Genomic DNA, 14,698 nt, shown 5'->3' on the forward strand with positions numbered 1-14,698 from the left:
TTACTCATGCGGAGTACCATGCGCATGATTAGATACATTTCCAGTGAATAATTATTTTTTCGTAAACCCCCAATGGGATCAACTTCCGATAAGGAGTAGAATGCACACTAGCCTTGGAATAATCCCGACTCATATAGTATTGCAGTATTGCAACTAAAATTAACTCTCATGATACTCATGTACTCATTGACAGACTTAACTGGTGCTGGAGAAACTCTTTCACGGCGCAAATCATTTAAGAAAACCCTCCGAGAATCTTTCCGTCGTCTGCGAAAAGGTCGTTCCACTCGTAATAATCCGGGTGCTCAAGCAGCGACACCAGCGGAGACACGTCCTGTGGAGCGACAGATCGAAGCCCGACCGGTGGATGATGGAATGGGATCGATGGTACGATGTTTAACCTTTGCACAGACATTCGTTACCAATCAACAGCATACCATTCCCACGCTTTGGTCCGGTACCAACTCTAGCTGTGTTTCGGTATTTGTCTTGCATGTTCCTGTTCGTCAACCGCCCTTGCAGAGCGGTGAGGCTAACGTCGATAACGATGCTCCACCACCAAAACCAATCACCGGACAACTTGCAAAGGAGATACAACTGAAACATCGTGCCCCAGTTATTGGAATTGCTATTTTCGATCAGGTAAGTTATTGTAGTTTAATTAGTGTTGGCACCTGCAAGTAACAGTTCTCTTTTAATAGCATGGTGTTCCTCTTGAATTTCAATCGACCCCTGGACCAGGACCTCATAAGGTGCTTATTGCATCGGAAGAGCAGTTCAAAGTTTTTTCGCTTCCACAGTTAAAGCCGGTTAACAAATACAAGCTAACAGCTCACGAGGGTGCGAGGTAATTTCGGTAATTCGTTTGCACGGGAAGCGTTCTGATCACTCATGTCATTTGTAGAGTCCGTCGTATTTCTTTTGCTACATTTTCCTGCAACGTTCCAGCACATCAATTACAACACAGTCCATCAAAAGCAGGCGTTAGACCAGCAAGTGAAACTTCACCTGCTTCTGCATCGCCCTCCGCTGAAGCTTTGAACACTAGTAGCAGGACAGATGTTGGTAGTGCTCCAGAAGTTCTTACACATACAGAAATCAGCTTACTCTGCTTAACAAACCTGGGTGATTGTCTAGTGCTGTCAATTCCCGAGCTTAAACGGCAACTAAACGCCGCTGCAGTTCGACGCGAGGATATCAAGTACAATTATTATTTAATTGTTAAACATAAGACTTGAATAATATTTCATTTTTAGTGGCATTTCATCTCTTTGCTTTACGAACCATGGTGAGGCATTGTACATGATGTCTTCATCCGAGGTGCAGCGAATCACATTGTCTACTTCGAAAATCGTTTCTCCTACGGGATTTATTGAGTTGGAAGATTGGACGCATACAGAAGAAGATGATGAGGGTGTAGAAGATGCACCGGTTGTTGACGGAGAAGAACCACAACCGGTTGGTCAGAGCTCCCCAAAAACTGGTAGTGAGGATAAAATAGCAACGGCCGCTTCTGCTCCACTTACAGTTGTCGTAACTAGCATCAACGGAACTGGATCTACTGGTGCTGGTGGAGATGGATTGCCGAACGGAGTCGGTAACGGGGATGATGCTTCGCCGCACAAGGCCAATGAAACTATAACTAGCTCGATCGGAGATATAACGATTGACTCGGTGCGCGATCACCTCAACTCAACAACTAGTACACTTTGTTCGACGACCACAGAAGAGATTGTTGGTAAGTTTAGTTCGTTTACTCCGATATAAAGATGGATATGCTCATCTAATGGCATCTGTAAATTATATGGTGCATAGTCGATTATGTTAGTATTGGTCCATTTTTTCTTGCGTGACCAATACTTATCTATTGCGATCGTGAAAAAAAAATTTCATAATGTTAAACACGTTTTGAGCGTAAATGCATTTCAAAAAACCTAATTAATTTTTTTTTTCACCCGGATAATCGAGTCCGCCCTGTATTCAGAATGTCAATAGCCGCAATGTGTGAAGTAATGTGGCGTATGATATCTGCTAATTATGTTGGGAATTGAAATTATTCAGAGTAGGTATACGATTTTGTTTCGTGAACTTATCCCAGGGTGCTTTATTATGCGCATTTTCTTGCGCAATAATTTTCCCAACTCTACAGAGCGATGAGGTTCCTGCAATAACATATGTAAATGTCCTTGATCAACTGACCGCTCTTTGCTAGGATAATGGTTAATGCATCAGGGTAGCATATTTGTGGAAGGCTGGATAATGGAGTGGATGCCAAAAGGATTCCTTAAGGTCTAAAGTCGGCACGCGGCTTAAATCTGTTACAGCGAAGTTGTCGAAAACTCTATGCAGCTTCAGCAGCTCGTTGACGTTTTTTTATAACTGGTGTTTGCAAAAATTTTTGACCGTCAGCATCCAAAAGTGTTGCGCTATCTCGTTTTGTCGGATAAAAAAGCCTATTATATTCAGTTACACCATGTCCAATCAGCTACTATGTTGAGTCACGCAGGTACCTACGTGACCTAGGAGTTTCTCTAGGTAATACTGCAGCAGAAATACTGCAGTGTTTGAATATATACACTCCTGTAAGATCACTCCATGCAACGCAATGTCCACCTATGGACAACACGACCTGATTTGCTTCATGTCATCCAACTTCAAAATGTTGCAGATCTGTTCGATGTTAATTTGACTGATATTGCTTTTAAAGAACGACTTCAGCGTAGATTGTTTTCTTCTAGTCTTATTACTATATTTTTTTATCCATTAAGACCACAGAATAGGTTAGATGGAATTTTTAAAATGGTAAACAAACAATTATTATATGGAAGTATATTAACGTTGGAAAGAGTTTCGTATAACCCCGAAAAATGCGCAGAAGTGTCTTTGTGGAATTCATTTGATACTCAAATTTAGCTCTAGTGTAAGTCTGCCTACTTTCACTGGCAAGTCCTTGAACTGATGGTTGCTTACCCCTCATACAATAATTCTAAATTATTTTCAATTTCACTAATTTTTTCTCTCGACCATAGGTCGCTTATCAGTACTGAGCACTCATTCCAATAGTGTATCATCATCTGCGAAGACAGCCGAAATAACTGCCTTAAATTCATCTAACATCAAAGATTTGAAACACGTGGGGTAAGTGTTACAGTATCTTTAATGATCTAGTTTTCTAATTCCTAATTCTAATTTGTATTCCATTGCAGTGACTCCACAGAAACAGCATCGAATTCAGTTATCATAAAATCAGTTATTACAACCGTTAAGCACGGTATTGGACACGTCAATGGAGAGCACAATTCTTCTACAACTACGACTGAGAGTAGCAAAACGACAGCAATTACATCCGGCGGCACCGGAACATCGCTCCCACTACTTCGGAAGGAGAGCAAATTTTAACGAGTGATTTTCTTTAAAGACGAGTATCGACAACAAATGAGCACACACAGACCACACACAACCATAATTGTTGTCGTTGTTCAAGTTTGAGTTAGTTTATTAACAATAATTTTAGTGTTTTAGACGCGTTCCAGAGTGGTAAGTATTTTATTCATTTAGATTTTCGTTTCATGTGTTACTTGAAACTGCTTTGAAAGAATTACAAAATATTGATTTATTCACAATTCATCAAATATTGGAATGCAACTGACACATATATTCGTTCAAAATATCGAAGGCATTTAAGCACTCTGAAACAACATAATAATATAATGTATAAACCAAACAAAGTTTTTTGTCTAATTCATGAGTCATTTGAGATGCTTTCTATAACATATCATTTTAATTACAATCAGGACGAATGAATAAGGCCTTTTATTTATTAACGTAACTTAAACAAAAATACATGAACTGTAACCGTACACCCCTCGATCGTTGTTGTACGAGTTGGGCCAAACAAGCTTTTATATATATACAGAAATTTATATATATAATGTGAATGTATAGGAAGTTGAAACCGCTTCCACTAACAACGACGTTATGCAAAAATATTAATTAGAATGACCATTTTTAAATGAAAATGAAGCTTCAAAAGCTAGCTGGACTACGTGTGTGTCTTATTCAAAACAATCTGTAAGATTTCGGGTAACGTCTGAGCCCCTCTGAGAATAACATGTAACTTTGTTGGCTACGTATTAAAATAAGTGTAATGCTATGCACGACAAGACAAATAAGAATATATATATTTTCAACTTGCGATCCTGCCGACATTTCGCCTTGATTTAATTATACAGCTTCCACTTGGCGAAACAAAAAGGTGGTCGATCATACACAATCGGTATTTATATATTACTTATATTAGTTGTAGCAGTATTTTGGATGCAATTTACAGAGTACTACTAAGAAACTTTTATCTGAGAAGAGTTTAAATAAATGTCTATTAAGTTTTAGTCGTAACAATAGAAGCTGTGCTTCTACAATATTCTAAAACTAACCGAAGGTCCATCTCTAGGACAGGACGTGACAACTGGCTTCTTTGACTTCTTTTCAGCAAGCTTTCGATACTTTTCCCACGTTGTCTAGCAGTTTTAGCAAAAGTTATGCGTATGTTGTTCTTGACAATACTGCTGAGTGTCCTTTTTGTGTTTTTTTATGCGTGCAAAGCAGTCCAATTCGGCCAATCAGCTTACTTACTTACTTATGTGTCCATGTCCCATGTCTGCCGGTCCGGCAGAACAAAGGGATGAAATCAAAGATCTCCACTGCTGACGGTTACCCGCCATGCCTTTTATCTGTCGCCAGGATAGGTTCTCTTCTACAACCCGGATGTCGTTGGCTAAGCTGCTTCGCCATGAGCCTCTGGGTCTGCCTCTTCTACACTGTCCTTGTGGATTAGAATCAAGTGCTGCTCTGTAGATCTCGTTCGCTCCTTTCCTCAAGGTTATCCGATCCACTTCCACCTACGTTCACGATTTTCTGTTGCTATGGGCCGTTGATGATATCGACGATGGAGTTCCTCAATGGGTATCCAGTTCTCAGGCCACCAGGCACCGATTAATAAATACCTGCAGTTTTCACGTTGTTTTCGCTGAGATTCAACCCATTTCGCAAGCATATAACAGTACGGATTTAACGTTTGAGTTGAAAATTCGGGTTTGCGTATGTAAATTGATCTGGTTTGAGCACCAAATATTTCGCAGACCTGCAATGGCACCACCCCTGGCCTTCCTGATACGTGTTGCTATATTAAGTCTTGGTACCACCCAGTGGCGACTCGTCCGCATGTTCAACCTGTTCATAGGACAGGCAACAAAATTCAGCCCGACAAAATTGTTTTCATCACTCGTTCATGATTTCGTTTGCACCGACGCATGTGATACGAATTTAGTTTAGTTACAAAGCTGATGAGCAAACCCTTCAACACGACGTTTGAACGTTGCTTTAGAGATCTCAATGCACAAGCATACCAACACATTATTCCTGGTGTTGATTCTTGATACTGAATTAGCACCAGGAAAAATGTGTTGATACGAAGGAGATAAAAAGAGAATGTGAACCAGCTTTTACTCGAAAGCTCCGTATGAATAAAACAGTTTATTTTGCTTTCCCGTTTAAATCGTATGGGAGCATTTGCTCCATATCTTTTATTCATACGGCCTATCGTCTCATTAACTAGTTCATCTTCAGCATTGAACAACTTACTATCCCTATGGCCTGCGCGTTGATTCCATTTTATTCAGTTACGAAGCTAATGAACAAAACGTTCAACACGACGTTTGAACGTTGCTTTAGAGATTATCACCAGGAACAATGTGTTGGTACGAAGGAGATTTGAAAATAGAGCGCGGTTGGCATGCATTATTCGCAAAATTTTCTCATTAACTCGTTCATCTTTAGCATTGAACAACTTACGCATATTGCTTGTGGTGTGTGCTTGTGCGTGCATCGCAAGAAGGTGGTTATTCTTGAATTTGGTTCAATAGGTAAATTGAACGAAAATTTTTCGGTTCGTAGGTAAAATTCTGAGACGAGTTTGCTGGTAAAGTAAACCGTCGTATTCCGTTGTTATTTAAATAATAGGGGTATTCACGTAGAGCTGGCTATGTTGCGTATACGGAGTATTGCGTATTTATACTGCCGCTACTCGCATAACAGTTCCATCTCCGTTTACGCAGCATAGCATGCGCTACGTGAATAACCCTAATGTTTGTTTTATGGTTAAAATATAGAAATGCGATAATAAAACAAAGCTGCTATTAATTTGTATTTCTCGCTGGTTGAGCAGGTAAGCTAAACCCTTACGAGTCGCCACTGGTACCACTACCACCATCGGGCGGTCTGACTACCAAGATATTGAAAGCCATCCACCTGCTCAACCTGTTGTCCCGCTGCTGTGAAGTTGGTGGGATTGTCAGTGCTCACTACTAAACGGGTGAGAGTTATTTTTTGCTGGACCAGCCCTCACTCAGTTTGTTTACACTTGCGACATTTGCCCTTTTGTTAATTCTATCTTCATTTGAATCGGTTCGCATCAGTAAATGAACTGATCTGAGTTGCCGTCGGAGACAACACAAAACTGCGAGTATTTTGTAATCGTTGCCTGCGATATATGCGGGCCTGGTGGCCTGACAACTGAAATTCATCGAGGTACGATGTCATCGATGTCATTTACTGCTTATTTGGTTTCGAGGTACGATGCTGGTCTAACAAGCCAGTCGTCGTATGTAGAGTCAATGCAATTGTTGCACTAGCCCCGTAACAGTCCTGTATTCTAATTGCCGGCTGTGTGAAGTCTGTCGATAAAGAAGGGTCAAGTCTTAGAAAGACGTTTCTACCAAGTTAGTAGCCGCATGTTCGAACGTCACGTGGGTCTACCTATAGGTAGAGTCAGTAGTATCATCTAGCCCCGTAATTTTTTTTGCATGAATGAGAAATATTCCATTTTACTAGCTGTAATGGCAATTGGCGAAGCTCCAAAGGAGAATCATTCCGTGAAAGGATTTTTCAATTTCGTGGATATGATGGGTCAACTGATCCTCTTGTTTCTGAATGTATATGGTTTTAAATTGTCTCATTCCCTTTCGCTTTCTATGGTCTAACTGCTCCACCTTGTGCTGTAAACTGGAACTGAAACTGATATGTAAACATTGCTCATATACGAGAGAAAAATCTTTCGAATGAATAACGCAAATTACTTCTTTTCACAGTCAATATATTATTAGACTATACAATACATACACAGTTGATCTCGTTTTTTAGTTTGTTTCGCTCGTTGAATAGTAATAGATTAATAAACATTACTTTCAACATCTTTCATCTGAATACTTTATTTGTGTGCGCATTATGTGTTTTATTTTTCTTGGTTTACCTCCCTTTAAAAAAAGACTGTCTACACATGGTTATTGGTTTATGCTAATTGTCTGATAAAATCATTTCAACAATAGATATTTTGATTTGGAGCATTGCTGTTTGTGGTGAGTAATGTTTTTCGAAAGAACACGCTGAAATCATCTATTCAGTATCATTTGACGCCTTTTCACCAGTCTGGCGAAGTTTTGCTTTGTATCTGTAAATAATCAAACATGGCACTTTGCTATCCCGCTGCAGGGTTAATCCCACATGATGTGCACTACAACTACTGCTTTGTTCACTAGACGTCGAGGAACTAAACGTAATTTAAACCGTTTCCCATTATACTGCATCATTTTGTTGATTAGCTTTATATCTATGGAGTTCTGGGATCGTTTTTCATCGACACTATAACTCGTGTGTTTATCTTTTATAGGTTTGTTATGGATAAATTTACTGAGATGTTTTTTTTAAACACATATTTCGTATTTGCTGTTGCTCAATGTATCTCTTTGAAATGCTGATTTCTTGTATTACTTAATCTTTATTCTCTCACGCTAAATTGGTTTACAATAAAGTTCGGTAGTTTTTTTTCTTTAATGCAAGGTCTTTTGTCGTTTATTGTTTAATATATTTAACTCGTACATTATCTTTTTCACTACTACAAATTTATTAGGCCATTTTGCTTGTTTTGTCCAAAGAGTTTCAATGTTTCACGCTCATTTTTTTTTTTGAAAATGCAGACTTTTCGCATCTTTAAGCACATTTTTCATTTGTCTCTGACTAGAAAGTTAAAAAATACAATTTTGCCCTTACGATGTCATGCATATGTTGCATATGTGCATATGTTGAAATAATAGAGTTTATTGAAGAGAGTGCATACGTAACAATTATTCTAATCAATGTTAGAAACCAATTTTAAAATTACAAACATAACAGTATAATTATTAATGGTAATCTCTGTACTTGAAAGAATTTAACGGTAATGCCCTACATAACATCTATAAATTCGTTGCAGTTCGTTTTCCTGTTTTATGTCAATCATTTCGTCTTCAAAATGAGAGCGATCGAGAGCAAAATAAATGCAGTACCTATCCTTGTAGTCAGTTCGTAATGTTGGGGAAAACATAGCACAAGATTGAGCACCTTCTCAAAAATAATATTCTTATCATTATTTATACGTATTTTCATGTTTCATCCAGTCATTCTAGCATGCTGCTCAACACTAATAATAGTACATAATAGCATAAAAATGTCGTCGTCGTAAGAGAAATACAATTTTAAACTGATTGCCTTAAAAATCGATTATCTGTTGTTTTTAATCACAATTATAAAACTCGGTAAATTAATTACAATCGTTCGATTCAAATGCCTAAACCAACTATACGATTATTCATTGTCTCAATTAATGATCGCGCTTATGAAAAATTCTTCATCCATGTTTAAAAGAGGTTACCCGCTCTGCCTTTCGAGTTTTATCCGATCGCTTCAGTATATGGATTGTTGTCTAAATCAAATTTTAGAAACTGCTTTTTTGCGACAAGGTTAAAACAAAACACGTTGGCGGCATACAACTTCACTGCGCTGACTTTTGCTATCTTTCATGCAATCTGTGTTAGAAATTTGATACTTTTTTGCTACATCTATTCATGCCGTTTACTTGCTTTTTCCGGCACAGAAAAATCCGGGTGCGCAAGAGTTGCTTAAGAATTTGTGATTAGCGTACAAATTTATGTTCTAGATGTGATCAATTCGCGAATAAAGAAACTTAAATTGAATTTAGATAAATAGCGTTGAAGATGGTTCAACTGCCTTTCGGCAATGCAAAAAAATAATCAGCCTATTTCATCATTCCGAACGAATCTTAATTTCGATCGCGTCACTTGCTCATTTGATTTTTCTGGCGTTTCAAAGAATACCATCCTTTTTCGATGGAAAAGCCAATCTGTCCGGAATAACGAATAACGAGACTGAATGATTTTAATATTTTTCCAAAATATCCATGCATATACCAAATTTCCAACGGTTATATATATTCATCTACTATATGATGTTGTTCAAATTAACGATCCGCATTCGCGTTTTTAAAACATTTTGATTTACTACAAATATTTCTTAACAGTATTCTACTCCATTCGCACTTTAAGTTTTTTTCTTTTTTTTTTGCTTCTGTCTAATAGCAATATTATTAAAGCTTCATTTAAATCACATTGATGTTTTACTATCGTTTTCGCTCAAGAACAAAATAACTGAAACGCTCTTTCTCGCTGCCGCTTCTACACATACATTAAGAATAGACATTTCGTATAAGATGCTTCGAGAGTCGTACAGTGGCAGACTCTTGTCAAAATCAATTCCTTACGCCGCAATGGACCGTACAAGTTCCGCTGTAACAAATCACATTTGTCGATAGGGCGAGTGCAATTTCAAATATTGTATTACTAGACTTGGGCCCCCACTGACCACTTCTGGTGGTAGTGCAGACAGGGGACAATTTTCGATGCTCATAATTGCCAGATTTTGACATAGGGCCAGCTCATACGGGAGCTTTACTAGCGAGGCATTATCGTTGATGTAGAGTGACTCGAGATTTTCAAGAGTGCCAATTTCTTCTGGTAGAAACTGTAGATTGTTTTCTCCCACGGATAGATAACTTAGGTTGGTCAAATGGCCAATCGTGCGAGGCAGGGAAGTCAGCTGATTTGATTGAAGAATGAGTTTTTGCAGATCATGAAGAAGGCCGATTTCTGAAGGCAGAGACTCGAGCCTGTTCTCTTCGAGATCTAGCACTCGAAGTTTTTTCAAATTACCGATGGTATTTGGAATACGTTTCAACAGATTGTTGGACAGAATTAGTATTTCAAGGTTTTGCAGGCAGTGTATATCGTCCGGTAGTTTGGTGAGCGAGTTGGTGCCAAAGTTTAGCTCAACCATTTGCGTCCAAGTGCCGATATCCAGTGGTAGGGACGTAAGAGCATTTTCCTTCATATTAAGTTTGGTAAGTCCTCTGGCCCGTGAAAATATTCCGTACTGAATTTTGTCGATCTGATTGTGCTCCATATTAATACTTGTGACATTGGTAAACTGCGCGGGTCCTCCTGATGGATAACTATGGAAAGCATTTCGGGACAGAGTTATAGTAGTTAGATTACTCAAGCTAGCCAGCAAACCATCGGGAAGCTGACTGATACCATTTCCCTCAACGTTGAATTCGTCCATATGTATGCAATTTTTCAGTGAGGCGGGAATTGATGTCAGCTGATTGTATCTGTGGATTGGAGATGGAACTTCGCTATAGATCGTACAATTTAGTGACTTATTGAAAGCACGAGACGGTATTCTTTGCAGGCTTCTATTCTATACAAGAAAGTCGCATCTATTAAAATATGCTGAAGTCGTTTTATACGCGTAGTTTTGGAATTGGAATTTGGAACGAGTTTTTTTCCACACGAATTTTGAAATTTGAAACGGTTTTTTACGTGAATTTTGGAATTTACGTGGAATGTATCCTTCGCGTAAAAAGCGACTTGAGTGTAATAGGACTCCTTCGAGTACAGACAAAAATAAAGTCTCAAGCTTGATTGAGGAGGTCGAAAACAGAAACTCCGTGCATCGTCACTTGCAACGTTTCCAGGAAAAAAGTATCTTCTTAATTTAACGAATTATACTTACCGTAAACCCAATCGCATCAAATTTGCAAGATTCCCTATCGTATCAGGAATGTCTAGCAGATCATTGTGCTGTAAATCCAAAGCAGTCAAATTTACACAGTTACCAATTGCCTCTGGGAGATGCTTCAAGTGATTGTGCGATAGATCTAGCGTTGTCAGATTTACCAAGTGACCGATCGCTGCCGGAAGCTCGTGTATTTTGTTTTCGCGCAAGCTGAGCATTGTCAGATTGCTTAAATTTTTAAGATTATCTCCAACAACTTTAATTCGGTTAAACCTCAAATATAAAGTTGTAAGCGTGTGCAGCTTATAGATAACGTCCGGTATATCAGAGAGCTTATTGTGACGCAAATCAAGAACTTTTAATTGCTTCAAATTTTGCAGGGTGTCTGGCAGGGAAGTTAACGAATTTTCATTTAGTGCCAAAGTTTTCAGATTGGAGAGACATCCGATTTCGGCCGGTAGGCAGCTTATTTTATTACCATAGAGATAAAATTCAACTAGACTGGTGCAATCTTTTACCGATGCTGGAATAACAGTGATGGATGATTTGCTCAAATCAAGTCGTTGGATGCATTCCTCCTTGCAACGCTGAAACTCTTTGATCACATCTACGTCCGCCTGAATGGCTTTTCCTTTTTTTGTGGTAGGTTTAGGTTTATTCGATTCCGGATGTTTTACCGTTACTACTTTTGGACGAATTTCTACAGGCATCTCACTGCTGTTGCTGGCACTGCCTGCTACTGAACCACTGCCACTAGTGCCCGTGTAGCTACTGGTATGACCGGAAGTACCTGTTCCAGCTGTACTTCCCAAATTCATGCCTTACGCTGTATGCGTTTTTGTTTTTCACAGTTTTATCCAGTACTTAAACCGGGTGACTCACGATAGTAGTGTATTCCCGTTCAACTTGATATTGATTCCAGGTAAAATTTAATCGCTATGACTTTACTCAGTTGTCCATTTTGCGTGTGAGCAGACAGCTGCTAATGCTGCCTTAGCCGTTATTTGCCCTAAGGGCCAATTGTTTCAATCTGTAATTGAAGAAACACATGATTACTTCCTTTGACTATGTAAATTGCTGCAATCAATGCTAAACTGGTTTTGACATTGACCTTCAGGATGTTTACGCCCTCGGTATATGTTTTTCATTTGGGATGTGGCTGAGACTCTACTCGGATGTACGAAGTTCAATTTAATTTCAGAAAGTAAATGATTTATGGACATCTTACATTTCCTATATATGAGTCAGAGCATGTCCAACCTTTCATTTCAAATTTTGGCATCAATCACTAGGGAAAGGCCTATGCCACTGTCCCAACTAATCATATCATGGTCACTCGGGCGTTTAGTACGAGTTATAGTACAGTCTCCTGATTTACAATAATCGAGAGAGAAATTTCGTTTCTCATTCTTTTAGGAGCTCCTCGCAACACAGACGTCATCTTGCACATCAGAAAAAGGAAAATTTTGTGTTCGAAAACTTGAAAATTGAGTGTTGTATATTGAACATACAATACTTTTACTTGCGTAATTATTAACACGGCAACAATTATTAAATACTATACCTTTTTGATCAAACTTACTTTTACTTTAAAAGTTTTTCAATTCGACATTGAAACATTAAAATTTGCACTTTTATCTTGCACCACTTTGACTCTGACTGACAACAGCGAAGGCGAAGGCGATGCTTGGAAATAGCAAGTTATCTTAGCTAGACTTGTTCACGGTTCTCCGGACTCTCACAGCAGTGAAAATCTCTTTTCTCTCTGCTCATATTTGCACAGTTTTATTACGCATAAAAAGTGTGAAAAACGTGAAAAGGCGTATGTTTTCTTTCTCGCTGCACTGTAATAAGCAAGGTAAAAGTTTGCATAGTATGTATTATAATAACTGAACAATTAACATTTCACAAAAAGTTTAAAACCTAGCAGCGTTTTTTTAGCTGGCGTTCAAACAGCTTAAGTTTAATTACATTCAGTACCGTTTCACCTTAAGCAACAGTCACTTTTCTTTTCTTTGTAAAAAATACAAAGTTTATGCGGGACATAAAAATGTTACGAATATTTCAACAATTTGTGTTTTTTTAATGCGTCTACGCAGTCTATTACAAATGTTTCGAATTCCTTCAACGAGATGACTAAAAAACTTAAACATTTCCGTGTGTCATTTACATAAACTGGATGGGGTTCTCTCGCAAAGCATAAAATACAAGCAACAATATACGCTCTCTGTACATTTCCCAATTATAGTATAAAGTACAAGATACTGAATTCCTTTTCCCAAAAATTATACACTTTGATGCTCTTGTCAACGATTAATCTTTCACTTATATTTACAAACATATTGAAAAAAACCATGAACTGACCGGAATTAAAGTTCGACGCAAAGATTGATTGATTAACAATCGAGTTTGAAACAATTTCCACACCAAACCTTTTATATCTATAAGTTTCAACAGCAGCTAAAAACGTACAACGACCACACACGTTTACTTGCAAAACTCTCGAGTACGAATCTGATTTTTCTACTGAAAGGAAAGCCCATGTTGAAGAGAATAAGAGCATGGGAGGCCAGGAGAGAAGAGCTTGTCAATGTCAGTCTTTCGTGTCTTTCCCTCTTTCCTTCGCATTCAGGGATGCCAATATTGTTTTGCACGGACGAACATTAAATTTTATAACCTCGCTCCTTTGTCGTCTATCGGTTGTTTGTTAACATCGTTTACATGGACTCCCCAGGTAACCAATAGGCATTAAAATAAGCAGTAAATCAGTCGTTTATTAGCTTCCCTGGCGTTTCATACTGCAGGTTGTTGTTTATCAGCTTTTTTACGGCATAACTGTTGTAAATTGGCATCCACAATTCTATTTAAATTCTTCTTGTTGGTAACTAGCTGCAAATAAGCATTGTCAGCACTATAAGAGGGCTAGCAGTAAAGAAGCCGCATATTTTGCCAAAATAGCATTTAAGTAGCATTTAAGGCAACTTAACATATACATTGGCATTAGAGAAAATAATCTGGATTAATCCAGGTACAGCTGCAAAAAGCACAATAATATGGAAGTGAATATTGTTGAAGGCGTTAACGGCAGGTCAGAAAAGCACGAAAACCGCCATTCCAAGTAGTTTGGAGGGAACACGGCCGAACAATACGCTTTTGAGACGTTTAACTCGAATTTATGTATGTCGTGTTCGAAAAAAGAGATAGATAGAGATAGTAGATAAACAAATCCCAAATAGACGTCAAATGGATGAATCGCGTTCATTCGTGACGTCAGCATGCAAAATCTAATTATTTTAATAGGCATCTAAATTTTTTGTCAATTTTTTTCCCGATGCACACAAACCACCAAGCAAACCACTAACAGATCTTTCCATTTATCACCCCTATTCTATATTTCGAACGAATCTTTATTTCGTTCGACTTGTTTCGAATAAAGATCTTCACCAAAATATTGATATCAACCGTCATCTACGAAAATAAATATCAATTTCTGTCGCCAATTCGTTATTAACCTTTGCGTATTTTTTTTTTTTTTTTTGTTTTTTTGGCTCGGGCAAGTTTCGAATCCATGCAATTTCTAAACTGTACTAATAATCCTCAGATCTACGAGCTACGACTACATTTGGGGAGCTTAGATAAAAATGGCAATCATATTCTAAAGGACCCCATGCATGTGTTAACATATTGGCGAATTCGTCTATGTACGAGAGTCGCGAGCTAATTTGGCGAAACTGGC

The 14,698-nt window shown here is 38.3% G+C and overlaps 2 protein-coding genes across 15 annotated transcripts in view; one reads left to right on the top strand and one right to left on the bottom strand.

Annotated features, from left to right (window-relative positions):
* Positions 1-4,390, top strand: part of LOC128733038 (lethal(2) giant larvae protein) — a 36,792-nt gene extending 32,402 nt beyond the window's left edge. For all 13 annotated transcript variants that reach the window (XM_053826597.1, XM_053826600.1, XM_053826588.1 and 10 more), the window contains 6 exons: positions 194-642; positions 702-847; positions 905-1,201; positions 1,257-1,738; positions 3,030-3,138; positions 3,207-4,390. In XM_053826597.1, the coding sequence (XP_053682572.1) occupies positions 194-642; positions 702-847; positions 905-1,201; positions 1,257-1,738; positions 3,030-3,138; positions 3,207-3,399 (1,676 nt within the window). In that variant the 3' untranslated portion in view covers positions 3,400-4,390. The remainder of the gene's footprint in view (positions 1-193; positions 643-701; positions 848-904; positions 1,202-1,256; positions 1,739-3,029; positions 3,139-3,206) is intronic.
* Positions 4,391-7,167: 2,777 nt separating this feature from the next.
* On the bottom strand, positions 7,168-13,443 carry LOC128733044 (leucine-rich repeat protein soc-2 homolog). Of its 2 annotated transcripts, none has more exons than XM_053826610.1 (3): positions 13,327-13,443; positions 10,960-11,992; positions 7,168-10,555 (listed from the first exon to the last, which is right to left on the bottom strand). In XM_053826610.1, exons 2-3 carry the CDS (start codon positions 11,778-11,780, stop codon positions 9,685-9,687), a joined length of 1,692 nt encoding a protein of 563 aa, XP_053682585.1. In that variant the 5' UTR covers positions 11,781-11,992; positions 13,327-13,443; the 3' UTR covers positions 7,168-9,684. The 2 variants fall into 2 exon arrangements, with proteins under 2 accessions (XP_053682585.1, XP_053682586.1); XM_053826611.1 differs by lacking the exon at positions 13,327-13,443 and adding an exon at positions 12,545-12,789.
* Between the last annotated feature and the right edge of the window lie 1,255 nt (positions 13,444-14,698).

The sequence above is a fragment of the Sabethes cyaneus genome, chromosome 1 (assembly GCF_943734655.1).
Source record: "Sabethes cyaneus chromosome 1, idSabCyanKW18_F2, whole genome shotgun sequence".
Taxonomy (NCBI): domain Eukaryota; kingdom Metazoa; phylum Arthropoda; class Insecta; order Diptera; family Culicidae; genus Sabethes; species Sabethes cyaneus.